Here is a 17,599-nt window from a genome sequence, read left to right as displayed (position 1 = left end):
AACTCATCAATTACCATTGAACTGTTCTTTGTGTTAAACAAAAATTTTATGACCGAATTTCTATTTATATTAAATTAAATGGTTCTAAAATGTAGGCGGGAATCTTGAGTTAGCGTGCGTATTTCTTTTATCATTCATGGTATATTTGTAATTCTTCATTCAAACATTTTAAACTTATTGTTTAAAATGTCTACCAATTTGGATATAGTATAACTTTTAATGAAAAGTTTTCACAAAAGTCCGCCTTCGTTTGATTAGCACCCAAGCTGTTCTTGAGTCCTGTGTTAGTAAAATTCTCCATTTATGCTTTAATGTCTGTAATTTCCAGACTTGTTCATAATTCTCTTTCCGAAAAGATCAATCTTCCTTCCCAAGGTAGTGATATCTCTGTTAAAGTTTTATATAAAAGATATAGTCACATGTAAGATTTTTAAAATTGCACGTTTGAATTTTCAATTTCTTTAGTCTAGTTTTCTCTTTCTTTCTCTGTTGTCTTATCTCAAGAGCTGACAATGTTTTTGTAATATCATAAATCTCTTTTATTAGATTGGCAACAATATATTTATGTCATTCATAACGAATTTCTTCATTTTCTGTTCCTGAGAGGAGTAATATGATTTCTTTATTCAGGATATCCCTTAGAGAAAGGAATGCATTTCCTGACGTGATAGAAGGTAGGGATTCAGAATTGTCCGATAGATTTTCTCAGTAATCGCGGAAACTATCAGATTCTCACTAAGAGAAATCCAATATCCAACTAAAAGTATTTATTATTTACTTTCATCAGACAATGTTTCTCATAGTTACAAAACAATGTTTTTTACCGATAGAAAGGCAAAATGATGCAGCCAATTACAAGGAGATAAAACTGTGATGATTTAGACGGTAACATGTACATTGATATTGCTACAACACGTTTGGTTAAAGAAAACAGAAACACTTAATGTCAAATGCTATAAGTTATTTTTATCACATCATCTTCCATCATGTGTGACATGGAATGAATGATATCTTCTTAGACTGCAAACATTTTTTGTAAAGTCATTTACCGAATTTATAATGGATGACTTTTATAAACCTTTTCTGCTATGAGTGCAATTGGTTTCTCAACCCTGCAGAGTACAACCTCCTCAATTAATTTGAGGCTTTCAGAAACTTTTATATCAAATGTTGTGGAAAAGGAATAAATCTTAGTTTAATCAATTCTCTCCAGAAAAAATAAAAAAAAATGATTGAAATTTCTGATTTATCATTTCAAAATTAAGTTTTTGTCAAAGCATTTAATTGTATAACAAAACTTTTTACAATTAAGAAAAACTGCTATATCAAAGAATGACAACTCTTCAAGCTAGTTGTTAAACATTTAAAGCAACTGAAATATCTGTAATAGTAGATGTACATCTATTGTAAGAATACGTTCAGCTCTGAAAATGAGTGTTAAGAACTTTATAAAAACTAAATAAACTCTTAAGTTATCATCAATATAAATGCATTCTCTTCTTTTATAATACTGATAAATTATTATTTTTTCTTGGAAAGCTTCAATACAACTGCATTAAAATAGGGTAATTTGAAGACGATACAGTCTTGTATCAAGAAAACTATGCGTAAGAAGGAAATACCATTGGACATTCTAGATTCATTAGGCAGAGATGCATAAGATTTTTTAATTCCCATGCCTTTAGATATCATTTTTTTTTGAAATGTTTGAACATTAATTTCATTTTCCGAAATGTACTTTCTTAAATGTTGGATTTCGTTTTCCTGATTTTTGAGAAGCTTTGATAATTCACGAACAGTTTTCTCTAAAGTCAGAATTCGAACATCACAAGTTTTAACATTTGAACCGTTTGCACTTTGAAACAAGTATTTACCACATATCTTATTACGTTCTAGAGCTAAATAATTATTTTTATACACTGAATTGATGACGGGTGTTTCCGTTATTTTCCGATCGTGACAAGGAGTACAAAGCGGGTGTGTCAGGTTAGCAATGGACGTTCACTCATCAATGGCACCCGATCCAACTTCTGATGTTTAAAATATCTGTGTTCGCTCTTCTCATATTTTGAATTGTTTCATGGACTTTTGATCTGAAATACTGTTCGTTATCCCCATATATTTCATGCAAAACCTTAGCTGGCGTCAATAAACGTAAATAACAATTGACAGTTTTTCCGTCTCTTTTGAAAGGGTAGACCTAAATGCTGGAGAATGCATAGGTTAGTAGGTAATTTTTTTATGCAAACGAATGATTTTTTTTTTCATTTAAAATCACTTAAAATTTAAAGATCATACGATAAAACAACAGTAAAACTATTTTAATTCTGTGCTTATCTGTTTAATTCTTATCCTACAATATTCAATGTACACTAAGTATAATCGAATTCTTAATAATATAAAATTCCTCACGAACAAATATATACATTTATTGGGCAATGATCAAGCCCTTATCTATAACTCTTACAAAAATATTAACTGTTGTAAATGCGAATCACTAGAAGTAACACAAGTTAATTTGTGATGAGAATTTATTAAACGAAAGTAAAGCAAGAAAAAGTTAAAGTTTGTATTTTGAAAAATAAATCAAGTCAAGTCACATAAAACAAAGACGAGTTGTAACCCTCACACACGGACACACACACAAACGTAACGTTTTGGTAACTCGGAATAGACCAGAGATAAAACTATATTTTTTTGATGACGGAATGTCCAGTGCATCTAATTTTCACTTCCGGGATTGTCCACGGCGGATGTAAAACTAACTCTCTCACACAACATACGGGATTCACCCAAACTTCAATTAACACATTCACGCCATTAACATGATTATCACACATACAAGTCGGACGCTCTTTGAGGTAGAGGATTGACACTAATTCCTTAAATAAATATTGAGTGACAAATTCCTTTTTTACTGTCTAAACATTAATTGGCTGAAAAATAATTTCCGACATATGTTAAAAACAGGCATTAAAAATAATTATTTTTATAAATTAAATTCTGTTACATTTTAAGTAAATTTGGTAAAGTTTACTTTGTGACAGAAGTACTATGTTATCATCATTGTATCCTCCATAGAATTTACGAAATTACGACTTTAAACGAGACAGCTGATATATCCTTTTTAATCAACGTGTCTGTCAATAATTTAACTCGTTTTAGAAATTGATCAAAATTAGAGCATGCTCTTACCTATCGAATCAACTCCGTATGCAAGTTATGAAAGCTTATTGCTGTATAGGAAAAGGAAAATCACAAGATGAAACACACCCTTTAAGCCTGGTTCAATGGTGGCTTATAGGTCCTTAATGGTGGCTTAATGGTTGTCTTTAAGTCATTTACACCACCATTAAGTTACCATTAAGCCATCTTTAAGTAACATTTACACCATTTTACACAAAAATTAATTAAAAATCCATTAAAAGTTATTAAAACTTCATTTTTTGAAGCACATCCTCAAAGTCCCTTAAAAAATGGATCAATATCATATGTTATGTAAATGTAGTTTTGATTTCACCGGGTGCGTTCAATTGTCAAAGTCTGCACGGACTAAATATAATGTGTGTTTGTTTTGCTTTTGAACATGTCTACTTGAATTTTCTGGATTATAGTATTAATATTTTTCATTCATACACAACAAGATTGCCGCTTTTCCTAAGTATTAAGAGTAAAATCAAAATTTGTAAAAGTGCAAGGATTTGTCCATTAAGTTTTAATAACTTTTAAATGAAATAAGATTTTTAATAAATTTTTGTGTAAAATGCTATTAAAATATATAATTCGTTATATTATAGAGAAAAAATTAACTTCAAATCTGTGTCCAAGTACCTTTAATGGGTGCTTAAATGTAGCTTAATGGTGGCTTACAGTTCCTTAATGGTAGCTTTTAGACCACCATTAAGTCACCGTTAAGCTACCATTAAGGTAGACTTACAGGTGCTTAATGTCCAAGCTCCAGTAAGCTACCATTAAGCCACCATTAAGCCACCATTACATAATCGATATTACTGTTTTTATGGGTGAAAAATTATTATTTTAGTGATTTGTCATTACAAATTATAAATGTCGAGTTCACACATATCTTGATTTGGTAAAAATAAGGAAAAGAACGAAATTCAAATTATTAAAAAAAAAAAGATCACCACACCATACACAGGGCGCGAAATCATGCCTTTGTATTAGGTGGCCAGTGTCTTAACCATCAAGCTAACACCGCTCCTTATGGCATTTATTTTGCACAAAGTTTGTTTTGGACTTTTAAATTAAAATATTTACTTTGTTGAACGTTCTCAAAGTCTTGAATTGATTAATTAATCAAACTATAAACAGTTTTATTTATGGATCGTTTTAAAATGGCATATATTATATTAATATTTCTAATAAATTGTAATGAATTCTTCGCTCTGTTATTCGAAGATTTATACATGTAAGCATTAAATCATGATCTAAATTAAATTAATTATAGATAAAACACAAAAAAATCTATCATCGCGAAAACGAAAATTTTATTTTAAATATCCTGCGTATATTAACGGTTTTTATGTCTAAAATTAGGCCTAGTGACAATCCTCGTTTACGAGTTACCTGGTTACAAAAACTTTTTATGGAATATCATATTCAGTTAAAATTCTTTTTGTATCATAATGGGTATCAAAATAATTGTTCTTTTACAATGAATAATAATTTTTAATTTGTTATATGCTTGTGTTAAATTTAAGTTTTGTAAAAATAATTAATCATCAAAATCTGTTAAATTTAAATTTTGTATAAAATAATTACATGTTAATCATTTTCAATGTGTAAATCTGTGGATGTCATGTTTAATCTGATCGGTTGTTCTTTTGAAATAAAAATTATTGAAGACCGAGTAGATTTTGACAGATATTTACCGCTCCAATATATAAGAAAAATAGCGAATTAATAATTAATACAAATTATTCATGATGTAAAAGTCAAACTTTGAAAACTAAACATTTCTAATTTTTTTTCAAAGCTTTATATTTCTGTAGCGGATTGTTGCTTTTAACACGTGAAATAAAGATACCAGCTTTTTTTTTAAAGTAATATATATTTTGTGTTCATGGATGAAGATAATTTTAAGAACAAATTGATTTTCTGTAGTGAAAAATTCAAATATTTCACAAGGGGGTTGTCCCCGTCGTGTAATAATATAATGATTTATTCTTTAAAACAAAAATCATATACACAAATAATGAAAACAACGTATGTAATAATTATTTATTTAAAAAATAAAATATGCGGTAATAAGTTAAAACGTCTTTTTTATTGATACTAGCAGACTTATTTTCATATTCATATGAAGCATAATTTATGCAAAATCTTATGCTTGAAAAGAAGAAAACACTTGCTGTGGCCTTCAACTCGACATTTAGATATATCGACGACGTATTGTCAATTAATAATGATAATTTCCATTCCTACATCGATACGATATATCCTGGTGAGCTTGAGATAAAAGATACCACAGAATCCGACACTTCTGCTTCATACTTGGATATTTTACTTGAAAAAGACACCAATGGTAATCTAACAACCAAGCTATATGATAGACGTGATGACTTAAACTTTTCTATCGTCACCTTCCCTTACTTATGCAGCAATATACCTTCATCACTTGCATACGGAGTATATATATCTCATTTGATTCGATACGCAAGAGCATGCTCTATGTATGAACACTTTCTTAAACGAGGTTAATTATTGATAAGCAAGTTAATGAAACAAGAATGTAAGAATCTCGTTTAAAGTCATCATTTCGTAAGTTCTATGGTCGATACAATGACCTTGTCAGCAAATACAATTTATCATTAAATCAAATGCTGACTGACGTTTTTCATACCAATTGTTAGTCAATTATTTATACACTGAATTGATGACGGATTTTTTCCGTTATTTCCTGATCATGACAACGAGCACACGGCGGGTGTGACCGGTCGGCAGGGGATGCTCACTCCTCCATGGCACCTGATCCCACCTCTGATATTTCGGAGGTCCGTGTTTGCTCTGCTTTAATATGTATATTGTTTATTGGACTTTGAGACTGAATACTGTTCGTCATCTCCATATCATTTCTGTAACTGATTAAAAAATAATTATTAAAAATCGGGAGCAAGCCCCTGTTGCTATTAGCTAACTATATTCTCAGTGCCCGAGATTTTGCATGTTGAAAGAAATGTTATATAAAAGTGACAAAATTATAGATCACAAAAAAAATTGCGTAAATGACATTGAAATAACATAAAAAGTTAGATCAAAGATTCGAAATAAGATGCGTTAAAATTTAATGAGGTTTGACCATTAAGTCACCATTAAGGACGGCTTAATGGTGGCTTAATGGTAGCTTAATGAAATTTGGACATTAAGCACCTGTAAGTTGCAGCTTAATGGTGGCTTAAAGGAGTTAAGTTAAGCACCATTAAGTCACCATTAAGCTACCATTAACCGATTGCTTAAAGGTGGTCTTTCGTGTTGTGAATTGATTATTGAAAAGTTAAAGTTATCACGTTTATCATAGAGCTTGGTTGTTAGATTAAACATATTATGCTTATAAACAATTCTAAACATCTGAATATGTGGTTGCTTATAATTCGGATTTGCTCTTCACGGTAGCTCAGTCGGTAGAGCGCTCGCTCCGTGATCGGGAGGTCGTGAGTTCGTATCTCGGCCGCGACTGACCTAGTCGTTAAAATGGGTAGCAACTGTTCCTTCGCCATGCGCTCGGCACTTTGAAGTGAAAGTTGCGGGTCAGTCGGATGAGACCTTAAAAACCGAGGCCCCGTGTCAGTGGCAGGCGTTGGCACGATAAAGATCCCTCACTGCTCAATGGCCCTGAGTGCCGAGGAAAGGTAAAAATTTGAAGTCCTTCTCCGGCATACGGTGACGTCTCCATAGGAGTGAAAAATTCTCAAGAGGGACGTTAAACAATATAAATCAAACAATATATTTCGGGTTACCTTAGATATTACGCTTTGTACTGTATTTAAGATAAATGGTACAATTATTTCCTTTATTTCCTTATTAGAAGAAAAGAATGTCGCTACAGTAATCTAATAGACTCTATTTTTTTTTCTGGTGTAAAACAAGATATAAACAATTCATTAAAAAGTGTTAATTAATAGAGATATTTCGATTTAGTAATGTTTGATTTTTGGCAAAATAATAAAAAACTCTTATATCATTTCAGATTTTAGAAAAAAGAATATGCACTCAGATATATTTTATTTGAAAGGTTTAGGGAAGATAACGGCTAGTTAAGTGCTATCTAATTTCCTTTATGTTTCCTTTTTCTGAATGGTTCTTGACCACTTTCAATTACTTTCCACCTAACACATGCTACAAAACATTTCCTGATAGTCTTGTAGTCGACGTGTATTAAATTGGTAACAATTGATGAAGCATGATGGCAGATATATTGCTCTTGAAAAAGCTCTGTAGAATTATCATACAACCGCTTTGTCCATTCTCAGAGCGATCAGGATCCAACAATAGTGAAAAGACTATCAGTATCTTATTGTTCTCACACCTTGTGTCTGGTGTTTTTGTCATCATTGGAATCAATGCAGTTGAACAGGCGTATTCAGACAAAGCTAAAACAAGGTCGTGGGTCGCAATGATGATATCTGTTTCTCTTGGATTGATATCTCTGATTATTCTCATCGTGTCTGGTTGCAGAAGAAGACTAACCACCCAAGGACACCTTCAACACAAACTTGCCGATCCATCTCTGAAACTCAGAATAATTTTCCTCTGGATCTTTGGACTAGCAGTTATGGTACATGTTTCCATCTACGCTGCTATTTATATAGAATGCATCGTTTTGTTTTCCTTAAGAACAGCTGAAATGATTCTTTCAATGATGAGTAATGCGATTCTACTACTTTTTCTTCTGATTGAGTTGAGTTTTATATCGTATTACCAAAGCAAAACGATTAGAAAAAACCTCCTCGTGAACATTTCAAGTATTTTTATTCTTGTAGCAAACTTCGTCATCTGGTTCAATATAGTTATTAGCAATATCTCTGTATTTCAACTTGGAAACAACACTGTCCCTAGATATAGCAATGAGTCTTATTGTTTTCGAACATCCAACATACAACATGGATTAGCAGAGCAACTATCACCTATCTTATTACCAATGAGAATGGAGTTTTGTATTCTTGGCTCAAGTTTTATTATTTCATTTTTGGGTTTGCCATTCGATAGTGCAACGAATGACTCTAATAGTCAAAGAAATCAAAATTTAAAAGAAACCATAAATTATACATTAGATCTTCACGAAAGAAAACTGCATCTAATGGGACGAAATATTTGTGTAGCAATATGTGGAGTTTTCATCAATTTACCAATACTTTTTGCAACTGTATTGCTCGTGTTTGCATACAACTGGAATAGTGATGGTCTTATTCTCCTACTCCAAATTGGCGAGTGTGTGAGCACATTTAGCGGTATTCTTACTGTCTATACATGTAGTTATCATCTAAACAAAAACTTCAGCTGCTCTACTAGACAATCAAGATTGACCACCAATGAATATATCCTAATTCTAACTTCCTCTGGTATGGTGACTTACTACATGTTTGGATTAGTGACCGCTTTTTCAAATCCCTCCACTCCGCTAAAAATGTTTCTCTGCAGTCGTATATTTTTTCTGATTGATACTTTTCTGCAGACACACCTTTTAATCAAAGTCAGGCGCTATCACACGAAGGGAAAATCTTCAAATCTTATTTCCTCTGGGGGAATTATTCTGATGTCGACCAATCTTATTCACTGGTTTTTAAATTCTTATAACCAGCAAAGATTTCACAAAGAATTAGAGCCCGGACTCGTTGGACTGGAAAGCTGGCTGTATATACAAAATATACTTGTTCCGTTGATGTTATTTTATAGGTTTTACTCCGGTATTAGTGCATACTCTTTGTATTATATGTTCAAGCCAAAACATTGAGAGAATTTATCATTTAACATGTTAAAAAAATGTGCAATCTCTACATATTGAGCATAATGTTGAACATAATTCTAGATTAATTGATTTTCCCCCTTTTTAAAATTCTTATTTGATTGTTTTGGATATGATAAACTTAAAGAAAGTGAGCATTTCACCAATTCCTACGGTCGTTATAATGTCATTTTATTAAAAGTTGCACTACAATCAGGATGTTTACTGACACTTTCCCTATCAATTGCTAAGACAATTCAATTCTTTTTGCAAATATTCGTTAAAAAGGATGCTTACTTTCTCTGTTTATCTGATCCCATCTTCCATATTTCTAAAGAGTAGCTGTTTGGCGTGTTATTTCAAAAAATTAAATATCGACCTAGACCAGGCATTAATTATAACTGTAATCATTTTATAAGCGGTTCCATCTACTGTGACAGGGGATTTCAATTTTATGATCGCATTCAGAGACAAAGGGAATAAATACACACTCTAGCAATACCTTAGTCGGCTGTAATAATGTCATCATTTTTTAATAATATAATACTTGAGATCGGATCTACCTGACACTTTTACCATCAATTGCACAATTGATATTTTTCTTTTTCAAATATTATTACACCTAGCCATGTTACTTTTTCTCTTCATCCCAGGCTGATCCCAATTTTTTTTCTAAAGAGGTTGTTTGGCATGATATTTTAAAAAATCAAATATTTCTTGACAAGACCAGGCATTAAAAATGACTGTAATCATTTTATAAGCGAAAATCTATCTACTGTGACAAAACCTATTTTGTGTGTGTGTGTGTGGGGGAGACAAAGGGAATAAATACTTTATTGCAATCCTTATCTCATAGCTTTATTATTAATTAGCTTATATTGTTTTAATTATATAATAGAGAGAGGGGGAGCATCTACAGGAGAATGCTTCACAAATAACACAATATGATAATTTTTCCTTATTTCATTTTGGCAGTTATTACTCCTTGCCATGTAGTTTTGTTTCAGTGCTTCATTTAATCGAGAAGGAGGTATATAGACTTATTTTTCTATATTTGTATTTATCTATGATCTGCTATTTATAAAAATAACGAAGGGTTCCTTCCTTCCTCATGTTTGTACATCAACTTAAAAAAAATAAAGTGTTAATGGAAATCCTGTCTGTATTTTTTCCCTAGTGTTATTGAAATTTGAATTTTTATTGGTATTTCCTTATACGATTTCATCTACGTGGAGCAGTGGTTAGAACGTTTACCCTAGAAGCACGCGGTAAGAATGGATCCTTACGTCACGGGTTCGACTCCCCTCTGTGACGCAGAGAACAGATCCTTCTGATGAGACCACATAGATTGAGGTTCCTTGTAGTTATTTAACCCCTTCACCGAAACCCACTTTACATTCCTAAGATAAATAGGTCTCTTTCAATCGCTTGCTTATCTCTCAATTTTTTTTTTTGTGTTCTTTTATTTCTTAATGTTTACTTATTTTTGTGGACGAAGTTATTGAAAACAAAACCGATGCTCCATTGATCTCCATCTTTAGCATGTAGATAATATTTCAAAAAATGAATATATATGACACATCTTTAAAGGTTATTTTAATACCATATTTGAAAGGGATAAAAAAACAAGATTATCTCAAGGATATGATAAATGCCGACATAGATTAAGGATATTAGATAAATTTGATCAATCGAATTTATGCAATTAACGGCGAGTATCACAGTGCAAAGGGCGTAAAACTCTACGAAATACTTTTATCTAAGTAAGCAGCATAACATATGCACCAACATTGATACATCGATGCTAATTGAGGTATTATTGAACAGCCAACAATGTAAGAGAACTCGTCTTATTTGACTATCGATGTTCCGTCTACCTGATAAATATATAGGGCCCAAAGCTGGTCCTGGGCACCTGATCCATCCTCTGTATTGTACAGATTTAAGTTTTTTACTATCTGTGTACATATTTATATTGTTTATAGATTAAAAAAAGATTTCTTGCTGTTCATATTTTCTCATCTATATGATGATAAATTCTTTAAATTTATAGGCTTTTGAATTTTATTACCATTTTATGTTGGTAATATCTTATGAACATACCGCATTGGGTAATGAAGGACAGTTTTTAAATATTTTGCTTTGTCTGAAATAAGATTTTATTAAATTGATTAACTTTGCGTAAAAATGTTCAGGCCAATTAAGTGGATTTATTTGGAAAAGGAAAAACAAGGAGAACATAAATGATATGATAAAAGAATTGCCCATGACTTGAAATGACACGGAATACTTAACCCCTCATGGCAGCTGATCGTATATGTTTTCAGAGGTACATGTTTGCTCATCTCTCAATTTTTATTTCTCCAATAGACATTTAGCCTAAATACTGTTTTCATTTTATCCAACATGTTTCGTATTTGCAATTGTCAAGGTTTGGGGACAGAAGATACTAGCAGTATAATGGAGGGGTCATAACCGACCACGAACAATAGGGAATTCTTAAATAACTTATACTTTGAAAGGGAATGTTAAAAGTTTGAAAGAGGAATAGATATTCCTGAAAAAAACTTCTCACTTGAATCTTATCCTTGTTTATAATGCTCAAACCAAATCCAGGAAAAGCAGTGGAGTTTTATCACCGGAATTGTCAAAGGAGGAGGGTTTTTATTAAAAAAAACTTGATGATTTAAGCTTTCAATATGGTTTACATTCTGGAAATTCCTCACTCATTGAATATAAATACAATTAATCCTTATTCCCAAGCCCTAGCTACGATAACTTGTTTTCAAAGGTTTTAAATTCCAAATAGAAAATTAAGCGAACAGGTCAATACTCTTAGCTGCTAGATTGTTTTTTAATAGTTTTAAATTGACAGCGTTCTTACATTCTTCTCAAATTCTCTTAATCTGACATTTTGAAATGCCAATTTCGTCAAACTTCAAATTGCAAGAACAATATTTCTTAAGTGGAGGGTTAATCGGGAGATTTTATCACCATAAAAACAAAAACGAGTAATTTCATATATATTTTTTAATAAATTGACCAGCACTAAATAATATAGAAATGTAGTAAAAGCTTCATTTTAAAGAGAAAATGTTTTTTTTTTCTAGTGCTGATCGAAGATTGTTCCCAAGATGGAATTCGGATTCCGAGGTTTCCTTTTCAAACCCTTGTATGTATCTGTTATCTGTATATCAGATTTGTATGGTTCCTGGGGAGTATGTGTGTATACAGGAATTCCATTCAAGGACTTATACATCTGTCTAAGTTTCCTTAAACTGCTAATATATCATGGCTCTACGGATCCTTGTTTTTATCACTGGAACATTACTTTATGTTTCCTGCACAAATGAAGGTAATTACCGTGTTCACAAATATATATGATTTTCAAAAATATAAGGTTATTAAAGTTCTGATTTTTTCTTAGTTTACGTACAAACACAATTGCTACTTCAACATTTGTTTTAAATGTTATCAAGCTAAGGGTACGCATCTTTTCAGTTTGCGTTTTTGAAATTCACCTAAGTTTTATTATAGTACTCCATTACTTCCATTTACAGACTGTTTTGAGTTTGGGATTCCGTACAGAGGATCAGTGAATACAACAATCTCAGGAAAACATTGTCAGAGATGGGACCAGCAATACCCACATCAGCATAAATTCAATAACTGGCCTGGCACTGTGGAGAATTTCTGCAGAACGTTGGACGAAACTCAGCCCTGGTGTTACACGACAAATTCACAACAGAGATATGAGTTCTGTTTTGTTTATATTTGTGGTGAGTCAGTCAATGAGTATAGGTATCATCATTTAAGAAATACCTTTCTTTAAAAAGCTGATCCTAATTTTGGCGTTATATCTTGATTTCCTATCACAATTGTCATAGTCAGGGAATAATTATATATAAAATAATTGATGAATTCTGCAATCTTTCAGAATAAACCTCAATGGACATTATGTGTTAACGTGATAGCCCCCTTTTCTTTAAGCAAATTATCCTATAGAATAGTTATATATATTATATATTAATGAACAATGAAATCTTTTTGTATAGATAAACCTAACAGAAAAAAACCGTTTTATAACCTCTTTTAGTTTAAAGAAATATATTGCATTTTTTGGCCTAGACGCCAATAATAATTATTTAAAAAAATATCGAAGTTCCTGCAATGTAGGTAAAAGTGTTCGAAATCACTGAATATTGTTATTATTAACAGAAAGATATAAGATCGAAAAATTTCAATTGAATTCAGGTTTTGGTGACATAATAGATAATTCTTTTTTAAAGTGATCTCATTGGAGAATAAATACATGTAGAATTTATGAGGGAGGGTGGGAATTGGTGGATATAAAGGAATTTTTTTTCATCCTTAAACCCAGCTTTTACATTAAGCGTAATTCATATACATGTATCATATAACATAGTATATTTCAGCAAATTATAACTGCTTCAGTCTAACTGCAATCTGTACATCCTGGTTGAATATTTTCCCTGAAATAAAAAAAGACGGATCTAAGCTTTTAAATTTATCAACAAGTGCATAATACTAGAAAATTTGGACTTCTTGGAAAAAGAGAAGATTAACAAATCAAATCCATAAAATGACTTACTTGAATTCATTTACCAATATAAACCCAAAATCTTAAATAAATTATTTTTTTCCCTTAAATTCATAATCGACTATTTAAACCTAACTTTATAACTGATATACCCTTTTCAGGCAAAACAAATGTAACATGTAGATTACCAGGGTATTTATACACTGGAACCATGAACGTGACAAAATCCGGGCTTCCATGTCAGCGCTGGGATTCACAAACTCCACACGAACACACGTATGGGTAGCTTTAGTCATGCAACAGAGAACTACTGTCGAAACTTTGATAGAGAGGAGCCTTGGTGCTTCACGAATGATTCTTCCATTCGGCTAGAATTGTGCGATGTGGATGTGTGCGGTTGGTTAAATCTTAATCAAATCAAATTTCAATATACGCAACAAACCAATAATTGATTGATTATTGCATTGATTACAGGTGTCACAGCAGTATTAATTTCTGCTATATACTCTTATCAAAAATGTGCAAATTTGATAAGATGTAACTAATTCAAAACAAACTTCTGAGAAGTTTCCTTTTCAGATCTTGTAAAACCATTCTTTATAAAGATTTTAGTACCAAAAAATACATAGCCATCCAGCAAGGCACGCAAGTTTGTTTCGGTCGAAGTCGAGCAAGTGTTTGAAAATCTAGTCTAGGGCCTAATCACTCCCCACTCTTGCACGCCCTAAATTTTGATAAATCTGGTCAATAAAGGAAGTTTACGTGTTGTTATTCATTTTCTAAAAAATTCAGCTACAATCTCGTATCAAAATGACCAAATCGGAAGGTAAGATTCCGGGATTATTTTGCGTCAAATAAAATTTGATTTGACATGAACCAAAGTGTAATACTGTTATGACACCTTAAGGCCGAGTCGGCAATATTTCAGCCATATTTTTGGAAAGTGCTTGAAATGAACTGTATGGAGATAACGAACAGTATCCAAGATCAAAAGTCCATAAACAATACAAAAAAAACATGTATGGGCAGAGCAAACACGGACTCCAAAACATCAGAGGTGGGATCAGGTCCCATGGAGGGGATAACATCTACTGTTTGTCAATATCTTACCTCGTTTTAGAAATAGATTTTGTTTTTGCATTTTGAATCTACTGAGATACATGATCTCCGTATGCAGATGATGAAGGTATATTGTTGCACAAGTAAGGTAAGTCGACTATAGAAAAGTTTGTCATCACATTTGTCATAGAGATTAGTTGTTAGATTACGATTAACGTTTTTTTTTTCATGTATAATATCGAAATATGAAACAGATGTGTCAGATTCTGTTAAATCAATATGCGTAAGTATTGATAATTATGGTAATTATTACTAATTACTCAAAACTTCACCTTTTTTTTATTTCCAAGGCTTCGGACTAACAACAGTAAAATGAAAACTTAATCGCCATATCGCTGTTGTTTTTTTCTTTGAATACTTTACATTCTTATCTTTCAGCAACACCTTGCCTCAACCCTAGTATTTATACAAAACAACGAGTTTTTCAGCATTGTATTAATCAAGTGCACATATCTCAGAACTGCAGGTATATTAAAATCTATTTCTGCTTTGTGGGGGATATTCCGGTTATCTACAATAGTCGGAATCGATGAATAATTTGAATAATGGACAAACTTAGTTATGTTAAGCACGTTATGTGTAAATTATACACCACATGTTTCCAACTGCATGTCGTAGATATCCCTGGAACATCCAACAAACTTAAGAGGAAACCTAAGAGCAAATACTTATATTTACATTAAGATGTAATTATGAAATGGGGTTAAATGCTGGTGAAGGTCTCGACGGGTGTACCTAATGTACCTAAATTACACTATCAAAACTTCGAGTTAATGCCTACTGTCTCAAATAGGTCACATGTCACACCTCCCTGTTGATGGTCCAGGAAATGCTACGGCAGCTGAGATGACCGTGGCAAAGTTAAGGTCACACCTGCCGTGTGCTTCTTTACAAGATCAGAAAATAATGGAAAAAATGGGAAAAAATAAGTCTGTAAATAATGATATATTGTATTTGCTTTTAATTAAGTCATTATATCGAACATAGAACGTACGAAATGATGACTTTAAACGAGACCAAGATAGCATAGAGGAATCAGTTGGAAAGATAAATGTCAATGCATCAAAATGAAAGAAAATACGTACAACTGCTTAATCATCATAAAGCTTTTTTGTACAGAGAGTGCATTAATACACAACAATCACTTTCATAACAATTGATTAGATAAACATTAGGTTTATGAGAAAGTAATTTTATGTAAATATTGTATATCTCCTGATAATGACTGGTATATTTTTTTTCGCGTATATACCTGATAGAATGAAACAAAACTAACATTGCTGTTTATAGCCACATAACGTATAAAAAAATGTCATGAATTCTTTTCCCTTTTGGTTTTTTTTTATTTGTTAGTAATTTAATTATTTCGCTTGTTTTGGGATATAGAAAAGCATAATAAAAAGATACTTAATAATGCTGATACTTATCTTATTTCAAAACAGCATTATTAAAATCATGCAGCATAAGATAGTTAATGATACAATCGAATATATGATAACATTAATTGAAATTTTATTAAGAAATGTTTAATGATACAATGGAAATTATGATAATATTAATTGAAATTTTATTAAGTAATGTAAACTTCAGCTTTATGACTGCGTTTGAATACAATTTTGCTTACAAAATACGATAATTTTATCGTAAGAAACCGAAAAAAAAAAACATTTCACATAAATCATCAGTGTATTGAACATTGTCGATAAATATATAATTTTAATTAAAGTTTTTATGATATTTATCTTTCCGTCTTTTTCAGCCAGCTATGGGGATTTCTGACCTGCTTAAAGCAGCAAACGGAAAATATCACTTCTATTAAATGTTCAGATATTCCTCTTAAAGCTATCGCTCTTCAGATGCAGGATGTATTAGAAAGAATTCTGGGTTGGAAAATTGACAGCTGTAAGTGGTTGATATGTATGATGTTTATTATTTGTCACAAAAAATCATTGTACACAAAACATATGGAGTCAACGTACAGTTTTAAATATCAAAGTCCAAAAAACAATACAAATTAGGAGCAGAGCAAACACGGACCTCCGAAACATTAGAGATGGAATCAGGTGCCATGGAGGAGTGAGCATCCCCTGCTGACCGGTCACACCCGCCGTCTGATCCATGTCATGATAAAGAAATAACGTTCATAATGCCATGTTTACTGAATAATCGTTGTTTATTACTTATATTTGTATTCTTTAGGTTTTTCAAGAATATCAGAGGAAATCCTAACTTACATAAGGACGCAGCTTCTTGTCTTCAGTAATGAAAAACATACGGCTTTAAAATCAGTACACCTGATCAATGATCCTTTTCTCTAATAAATCACAAACAATTTATTAAGTATTTCCCTCTTAAATACAGCTATCTGGATACAAGCAGTGCCGTCATCACATTCTCTTATTTTTTTCTTTTGATGCAGTTGTGACGTCATCGATCAACGCTATTGAAATCAATAATTTAACACTATGATGAAAAATGAGAATGCTTTTATAATGATTATTTCTCCAGAATGCTTTTCTGTGATTTTTTTTTAGTTTTTCTATTTATTTTTAATAGCTGAAATCATTATTAAAGTAAATATACTAGTTAAATTTTCTCTTTCTGAATGTTATTACCCAAATGTGAAGAGTTATCGTTCTTTGTACAAATATGCATGATACGAAAAAATAAAAATATAGCCGTTTTCTAAATTTTTTAAAAAGTTTCATTATACAATTTAATACATTGACTAAAATTTAATTTTTAAAGATATAAATCAGCTATTTTAAATATTCTGAATTTCTTTTTTTTTCAAAGAATATTATTAAAAACTTATATTTATTTCTTTTACGAAACATTTCATATATATACTTCTTAGCACAATATATAAGGGTAGTAGAGCATATTCTACACGAGTGTGATAGAGCAATTGCACTCATAGCAGAAGCAGTTGCGTCTATAGTCCTATGAACGCAGTT

The 17,599-nt window shown here is 31.6% G+C and overlaps 1 protein-coding gene across 3 annotated transcripts; it reads left to right on the top strand.

The window, feature by feature from the left end:
- Positions 1-12,181: 12,181 nt before the first annotated feature.
- Positions 12,182-16,657, top strand: LOC134275474 (hepatocyte growth factor-like). 3 transcript variants are annotated; one of them, XR_009993827.1, is made up of 5 exons: positions 12,182-12,317; positions 12,523-12,741; positions 13,685-13,919; positions 15,021-15,108; positions 16,402-16,657. XR_009993827.1 is itself a non-coding variant. In XM_062757759.1 (3 exons), the coding sequence occupies exons 1-3, from the start codon at positions 12,254-12,256 to the stop codon at positions 13,807-13,809; spliced, it is 408 nt and encodes a 135-aa protein (XP_062613743.1). In that variant the 5' UTR covers positions 12,182-12,253; the 3' UTR covers positions 13,810-14,237. The 3 variants fall into 3 exon arrangements, 1 of the variants encoding a protein (XP_062613743.1); XR_009993826.1 differs by lacking the exon at positions 16,402-16,657 and having other exon boundaries at positions 15,021-15,220; XM_062757759.1 differs by lacking the exons at positions 15,021-15,108; positions 16,402-16,657 and having other exon boundaries at positions 13,685-14,237.
- Positions 16,658-17,599: the final 942 nt, after the last annotated feature.

The sequence above is a fragment of the Saccostrea cucullata genome, unplaced genomic scaffold (assembly GCF_032062105.1).
Source record: "Saccostrea cucullata isolate Sc308-1 unplaced genomic scaffold, CSIRO_AGI_Scuc_v1 ctg17145, whole genome shotgun sequence".
Classification (NCBI taxonomy): domain Eukaryota; kingdom Metazoa; phylum Mollusca; class Bivalvia; order Ostreida; family Ostreidae; genus Saccostrea; species Saccostrea cuccullata.
This window is presented reverse-complemented; position numbering and strand designations above follow the sequence as displayed.

What these genes read in the sequence shown, in the direction of transcription:
- LOC134275474 (XM_062757759.1), top strand. Translation starts at nt 12,254, where the DNA reads ATGGCTCTACGGATCCTTGTTTTTATCACTGGAACATTACTTTATGTT. An exon ending in TGTTTCCTGCACAAATGAAG is followed by an intron (nt 12,318 to 12,522) that starts GTAATTACCGTG and finishes TTCCATTTACAG; the next exon opens with ACTGTTTTGAGTTTGGGATT. An exon ending in CTGTTTTGTTTATATTTGTG is followed by an intron (nt 12,742 to 13,684) that starts GTGAGTCAGTCA and finishes TACCCTTTTCAG; the next exon opens with GCAAAACAAATGTAACATGT.